This window comes from Neophocaena asiaeorientalis, unplaced genomic scaffold (genome assembly GCF_003031525.2).
Source record: "Neophocaena asiaeorientalis asiaeorientalis breed wild unplaced genomic scaffold, Neophocaena_asiaeorientalis_V1.1 scaffold119, whole genome shotgun sequence".
Classification (NCBI taxonomy): domain Eukaryota; kingdom Metazoa; phylum Chordata; class Mammalia; order Artiodactyla; family Phocoenidae; genus Neophocaena; species Neophocaena asiaeorientalis.
In genome coordinates this window covers 3,527,174-3,534,429 of record NW_020175821.1, presented here as the reverse complement: position 1 = coordinate 3,534,429, position 7,256 = coordinate 3,527,174, and the positions used below count along the sequence as shown (strand labels likewise).

Genomic DNA, 7,256 nt, shown 5'->3' with positions numbered 1-7,256 from the left:
GCCGTGGCCGCTGGCGGCGGCCAGTTGCAACGCCGTGTGGCCCGCCCGGTTGGTGCGGTCGAGGCGCAGGCCGAGGCGGCGGAAAGAGCGCACCAGGAACTCGAGCACCGCCCCGTGGCCGCACGCTGCCGCCCACATCACCGGGCTATTGCCCGCCGAGTCGGCCGCCTCGGGGTCGCCGCTGAACTGCACCAGCAGTTGCACGGCGTCCAGGTGGCCGCGCTCGCACGCCAGGCTGAGCGCCGTGCGGCCGCGCTCGTCCCGCAGGTTCACTGCTGCACCCTGCTCCAGCAGTAGTCGCACAAAGCGCGCGCGCAGCGCGGGGTCTGGCAAGCCCACGGCCACCATGAGCGGCGTGCGGCCCTGCTCCGCGCGGCAGTCGATGATGCTGCGGTCCAGCGCGTCCAGCACAAAGCGGGCCAGGTGCACTTTGCCCGCCTGCATGGCCTCCAGGAAGGTACGCGTACCCGCTCGGGGGCACAGGTCCTTGGGCTTGAGCATGGCCTCGGCCGCCGCGCCCAGGCGGCCCGGCAGCTCCGCACGGGGGCGCCCCTGTTTCTGAGCCCCACCGGGCTCCGGCCCCCGCCGACGCTCGGGTATGGCTCCCTCCGCGCGTGGGCGGCTGCGGCCGAGGGTCCTGAGGTTCCCACTCTGTCCTCCAGCTGCCCCGCCGCTCCTGGGCCGCACGCCCGGCGTCTCGCTGCTCCTTCCCTGGGCTTCCCGCCTGATGGTGTAGGTTGCTCGCTACTCCGGGCTCCGCGCCTGGCCCGCCACAAGACGACGGGAGCCGAAGCTCGGGCCCCTCCTGACTCTCCCGCTGCTTTCCCAGTGTCCGGCGCCCCTCAGTCCGTCGTGGCTGGGAGCCACGCCACTCACCCACACCCGGGGCAGCACCGCTCCCCTGCTGAGACGGTGGCGCCCGCCGTGCGCGCCTGCCTCTAGCCCTGGCGGGGCGCGCCGCTCCTCAATCTCCCGGCGCCGCTCCTCCGCCTCCTCCCCTCTCGCGGGGGCCGGGCCACGCCAGGGCGCTTGCTCCTTACTTGGGGGGCTTGGCGGCGCGGGAGTCGCCGCCCGCATAGATACCTGGTTTTATAGTCTCGGGGGTCTGCATGGCAATGGCTACTCAGGAAGCGGGCTGAGCCGTCAGGGCCGAAACTGACGGGGCGGCGGAGACCGCCCCTGACCTTCATCCACCTCTCGGTGGGCCACGACGTCGGGGAGCAGCTTCTCCTCCGCGCTTCCCTGGGGCTGCGGCAGCGGGGGCGGGGCGGAGGCTGCTCGCAGGGGGCCACATGCACCCGACCGGGCCAATCCCAAAGTCACAGTCTTCTCTCCCCACCCTCCGCCCCCACCGGAGTCGGTGCCCGGGGCTCCATAGAAACTGGAGGGACCCTGAGCCCGTCGAAGAAGACGAGGGCTGCCCCCATCGGTGCGGCTGGAAGGAAGTGGGACCCCATGAGGGCAGAACTGGACCATAAGCGCGCTGGGGGTGGTGGCGAAAGTCGGACGGGGAGTAAATCACTCCCCAAATCGGGGAGGGGGGAGTACCTACGCTGCGCGGGGTTGGGGGCCCTCAGTCTGGCTGGGAACCGCCACTGGAAGTGTAGCGAATCACGCACGCACACACAATTGTTCCTCCCGCACACGCTGATTCGGCGCGGGGGTGGCGGTGGGGGAGTGCGCTCTAGTATCTCGGACGTCTCCAACCGAGACTAACGCGCCCGCCTGCCAGCTCCCGGCGGCTGAGAAGCTGGCGGTGCGGAGACGCGGCGACTGGAGCGGGCGCCTTAAGATCCGGGAGTACTGCAGCCGCGTTAGCAACTCCTCGGTGTCGCCTCCCCGCTGTTTCAGGACCCATCGCCACCCCGGAAAGAGCGAGGGACATGCCAACCTCCCCCAGGGTCCCCATCTCCCTCTTGAGCACAAAACCACCCCCAGACCACAGGGCTCTGACCTTGACCACTAGCTGAACCCTTCCGAGATAAGAAGAGAGCACGAGTCAACAGAGTGTGAGAAAACTACCGTATCCCCTCTCCCTCCGGCCCGCTGCTCCGCACTGGGGGGGTGGGGGGGGGGAGGAGCAGGCCTCGGAGGAGGGGAGTCAGAGCACCTAAGAGCTGCAGAGGGTGGGAAGGTGTGTAGGGTTGGAATGGATATTTGTGAAAAAAGAAGTGAGTCAGGTATCGACTACAGAATTTACTGAGACTTTTTGTGAGCTAGGTATTGTGTGTTCCCAGCCGTGGGAAATACAGAGGCGGAAATTCGGTTCTGGATGGAAGAAACCTCCCCTCTCAAGCGGGAAAACAAGATCGGGACATAAAAAGTCGAGTTTATCGCCTAGGGGCTGAATACGTATGTTAAATACAAAACGGAGACAGTCCCTGGAGGAGAAAATGGAGTTGTGGGGAAAGGCGGACTCTAGGGTCTTCTGAGAATAGGGCTTCTGAGATGGTCTTCAAGGATGTGTGGGAGCTGGCTGCTAAGAAACAAGGGCACGTAAGCAGGGAAAACACCTTTAGTGCTGAGGGCTGCTTTAAGGGGTCCCTTTATATGAAAGACAGGAAATTAAGGGAAGAATAAAGGTGTCCTCAGCCTGGGTAAAGCAGTGACCAGAAGCTTTGCAGCAGCCTCTGCCTGGGGAAAGGTATGGGCAAGGAGAGGATTTGCCTCTGGGAAAAGCCCATGGGCCCAGATGGGGGAGTGGCAAAGTGGGCACATAGCTCTGCACCCTGAGCTTCTCACCTCTCTCCAGCTCCCAGGCTTCAGAGATGCCCACATGGCATCGGGGCCAGCCGTGAAGCAGGGACTCCCACTTCCCTCTCTCCTGGACGGAGCATGTGATGTATGCCTGTGCACACCGTGAAGCGCCCCCCTTCTGACTTTTTGAATTTTTTAATCCCCCTACTCTGAGATCTGCCACTTTTCTCTCATGGTGTCACCGAAAGGGCATTTGACAGCAGAGTTAAGTCCCAGCTTGAAGGCATTTACTAGCAGTGTGGCTCCAGGCCTGCATGCTCTCATCTGCAAAAGGAAGCCAAGAACACCAACCCTGCCTGCTGCAAGCAACAGCAAGCTAGGGAGTGTCAGGGAAAGAGCTGCACAGTTATTCAGAGTGCAGAAAGCCCAATCCCACCCACAGACCTGCGGGCCCCACCTGGAGTAGGAATAGACTCGCCAAGCCTAGTAAGGACGCAGGAATGCTCTCCCTGTTTACTCAGGTAGCAGAAGAAAGGTTTTCTTCTCTTCATGACTCAATTTCCCTTTTCTGCAGCATGAAGAAAATTGCTTTCTTCTCTTCTTTCTCTGTTTCCAGGGTTAGGGGAGGGGGTATCCCAGGAAACTGTGTGGCAGGCCAGCCCAACAATCCAGGCAGTGACACCCCCAGGTGGAGGAGAGAAGCAGCAGGAACACAGAAGAGGCACCGGTCCCAAAGAGCCCTGCCCCTCCTCCCTGAGCCAGCTCAGCCTCATTTTTGTCCTTTTTCTCTGTGGTGGATGGAGAGAGTGCCGGGGAAGAAGAGGAGCTGAATCAGGGCCTCACCCTGGCCCGTCAGAGTGTGCTGTGCTGGGTACTCTCTGGAAGGAGCGGCCGTTCCATTGCCCCAGCTGGTACTACCAACCCAGCCAGGCCTGAGGTGGGATGGGGAGGGGGGGCAGTGCCACGTCTCATGCCCTAAAGCCTTTGCTCTGACTTCCCAGTGGGCTCAGCATGTTCTGAGCAGAAAAGAAATAGCAACGATGAAAAAAAGCTGAGACTCTGCTGAGGAGCATCGAGGCCCCAACAGCCGGAATTAGAAGCTGTCGCTTAGGGAGCTGAAGGCTGACAGGCGATGGAGCTGAGGCAGGCAGGGGGCAGGCAGGCACGCCACACTCCCCTTCCCTCCCACCTGCTGAGCCTCCCCCTTGCAGGCCCCAGGCTGGCAAAAGGGCTTCCTCCCAGAGGCGGCTCAGGCCTGCAGTCTGTCACTCTGTCTGCAGCTGCCCCCCTTCGCAGGCCCCCTTCTTTCTTCCTCAAGTGTCACCAGCCCCCTCACCCTGTCACGTTGCACCAGCTCAGCAGGGTTGGGCCTGGTGGCACGTGGCTGGGAGATCCAGAGAGCTGGGGGGGGGGGGTTGTGAGTCAGCAGGGGACTCTGGCGTCTGAGTCAGCAGTGGGATTGGGAAGGGGGTAGGGACCCTTCTCTTGATGCAAAAGGTGAAACTGAGGCATGCCAAGTGGATAGGGAAGCTGGCCTCAGCCCCACAGATCTGCAGCAGGAGTGGAAGCCAGGTGTTCTTCCCTTGCTCTAGAGCCCTGAGGGACGGCATCAGTTCTTCCTCTGCACATCCCCTGAGGCCAGAGATTAATTCCCATCCAGGGCCCAAGGACTGTGGCATTTTCCCAGGGGCACCCTGCCCTTTTTCCAGAGGACAGAAAGCAGGGAGGTGGGTATTTGCCCTGCCCTCCTGGGAAGCCCCCAGCCTGCTGTGCAGAGGCCTCTCCGGGAGGGAGGACTGTATCCCCTTCCCTATTCCTGGGCTTCTCAGCCCCAGACTGGAGGCCTAGAGACTCTGCCCGGCCTGACTGAGGGGCAGAGAAGGCAGTCTTCTTCCCCTGAGCGGTCACTGGTCAAAGCTGGGGACTGCCCAGTGGGCCCTATTTGGCACTGGCTCCGGCTTATGCCCCATGCCCAGGTCAGTGAGTTCCTCTAGGCCTGGATCCTCATCCCTGTGAGGTTCTACCCCTGGGTTGGGGAGGAGATGGGGCAGCTGAGTGCTCAGCTGGAGTGCTGAAGACAGGGCACTGCCCTGGGATGTAGGTGTCCCGCCCTCCGCTGTCTCCAGTGTGTATGCAGGCTGACCAATGACAGGCCTTACTCCTGTGAATGTGCAGGCCCCTAGCCTCACCCTGCAGCCAGGGACTGCTAGCATCACAGAGATCAAGCCCCCAGAGGGATGGGGGGAGAGGCTAATGGCATTTGCTGTAACTCTCTGATAAGAAAACAGCCCAGAATCAACACCCACCCTGCCTCTCCGAAGCCAGTGTCTGTTTTCATTTGGGATTTGGGACTATGCCAATAGGTGCAGTGAACAGCTGCCCAGAAGCCTCTCTACAGCCTGTGTTTGGGTCAACCATAACGGCCCCAGGAGCCTGAGAATACGACCGGTCTAAGTCTGCCTAAAGGGGCCCAGGTGGCCTGACAGCTTGCGACTCCCCAAGAGGGTGGGGGGCACCTTTGCAGGAGGCTCTTCTGCTCCAGCCCTGAGGGTGGAGACAAGGAAGGGCCACATCTGGTGAGGAGTGGAGCAGAAGGGTGACATCATTTTCCAGTGGTTGTGGCATCAGGGCCGGCAGATGGGGAAGTGAATCCTCTTCAAGCCCAGAGGCAGGGCCATTCCACTGGGCTCTAGAAGGGACCTCATGCTCAGGTCAATTCTCATGGACTTTTTCCCCAGCCCACTTCATTTGGGGGGCAGTCTACTCCGCTGCCCCCCCCCCACTTCTTTTATTTATTTTTGGCTGCGTTGGGTCTTCGTTGCTGCGCACGGGCTTTCTCTAGTTGCGGTGCGCGGGCTTCTCATTGCAGTGGCTTCTCTTGTTGCAGAGCACAGGCTGTAGGTGCTCAGGCTTCAGTAGTTGTCACTCGCGGGATCTAGAGCACAGGCTCAGTAGTTGTGGCGCATGGGCTTAGCTGCTCCGCGGCATGTGGGATCTTCCCGGACCAGGGATCAAACCCGTGTCTCCTGCATTGGCAGGTGGATTCTTAACCACTGCGCCACCTGGGAAGCCCTGCCCATCCCCACCCGCCTTTCTTAGCTGTAGAACAGAGGCCAGGCTTAGGCAGGAAATCTTGAGACAGGGTTCTTTAGTAGGAGTAAGAAAGAGAAAAATAAATAAACCTCATAAAGTCAGGAGAGAAAATGGTGCTGACCTTGTCAGGACAGCCTGAGCTGGGGCACATGCTGGGAAGTACCCCCCAGGCCTAGGAAAAGGGGTGGCTGGGCCCTGGGTGGGAGAGTGCACAAAAGGCCGTCCTTCTCCCCTCACCCCCAGCCCCAGTTGTCTCAGTGGCCTGAGGGCCACACAGCTGAGGCAGCTTTTCCCCCAAAGGCAGGAGGCAGGGAAGGCACCTTAGCCTGGGATCCTGGGAGCAGCTGTCCCCAGGGAGCTGGAAGGAAGTGCTGGACTCTGTATCAGGGAGCTGACAATGAGGCCAACTCAGGGCAAGCCCGAGATGGGGCCTAGAAGCCAGGGTGAGCTGCCCGCCTTATGGCAGGAGAGTTTGGAGTTTGGACCTGCTTGAACTACAGGTGATGGAGTAGAGGTTCCAGGTGGCCAGGCCTAACCCTCCAGGTGAGGAAACTGAGTCTATAGCGGCACACTAGGAAATGCAGACTGAGGCCAGGGCCCCATTTCATGCCTCCAAGTTCATATTCTTTTGCCCTCAACAAAAATGTGACAGACGCTTGTTCAGAGGGGAAGCGGAAGCAGGAGGGGCAGGATGTTGGACGGAGAGGACCTCAGACCCCAGACGGGCCCCAGCTGGCCTGCTTCCTGACTCCTCCTTAGCCTGGCTGTTGAGAAAGGGGCTCCAGTGTCCAAGGGAGCTCCAGCTTCCCGCAGCATCACGGTGCTGGGGCCCTTTCCTCGAGGGGGAATGGTCTCACGTCCCAGAGAAGGGTGAATGTCCTTGCAGAACGTCCCAAGGGCATGGGGGCATCAGAGGAGGGTCTCCTGGGCGTCTGTCTTCTCTGTGAGTGCATCCTGCTCACACAGCTCCCTGGAGACCCTGCAGGGCCTCTCAGGCTTGTCCTCCTCCGCAGAGGGCAAGCAGGCTCTGAGGTAGGTCCTCACAGACTCCTTCACTTCCACCTCCAGGCCCTTCATCTTGGCCTTGTACTGTGCCAGTGCCTCCTGCTGGAACTGTGGGGACAGCAAGGACCACCCCCTGGCTCAGCATGGGCCACCCGCCCACTCTTCCTCGCCTGAACAGCGGAACCAGGAGATGCCTGGTTTGTTCAGACCTCCCAGGAGATCAGGGTGGGAGGTGGGGGTAGTGGAGCCCATCAGGGGGTCTTTCAGGAGAGGGAATACCAACCAAGCAAAGAGATCTGCAGAGCTGCCTCATGATCCCCTGGGAATCAGAGCCCTGACCCCCTGGAGAGGGGCAAGTCCCCCACGACCACCCACCTCTTGACTCGCAGCTCCCCGGAGCTGGGTCCCTTTACACCCTGGAGCCAGGCCAGCTCTGCTGTGGGCCAGGGCAGTGGTCTTCA

The 7,256-nt window shown here is 61.1% G+C and overlaps 2 protein-coding genes across 2 annotated transcripts in view; both read right to left on the bottom strand.

Annotated features, from left to right (window-relative positions):
* The window catches only part of ANKRD63 (ankyrin repeat domain 63), a 1,114-nt gene extending 613 nt beyond the window's left edge, over positions 1-501 (bottom strand). Inside the window, 1 exon segment of the mRNA XM_024732339.1 lies at positions 2-501. Within this exon segment, the coding sequence (XP_024588107.1) occupies positions 2-501 (500 nt within the window).
* A 5,327-nt stretch (positions 502-5,828) lies between these two features.
* PLCB2 (phospholipase C beta 2) overlaps positions 5,829-7,256 on the bottom strand; it is a 19,216-nt gene continuing 17,788 nt past the window's right edge. Inside the window, exon 32 of the mRNA XM_024732428.1 lies at positions 5,829-6,908. Within this exon, the coding sequence (XP_024588196.1) occupies positions 6,700-6,908 (209 nt within the window). The 3' untranslated portion in view covers positions 5,829-6,699. The remainder of the gene's footprint in view (positions 6,909-7,256) is intronic.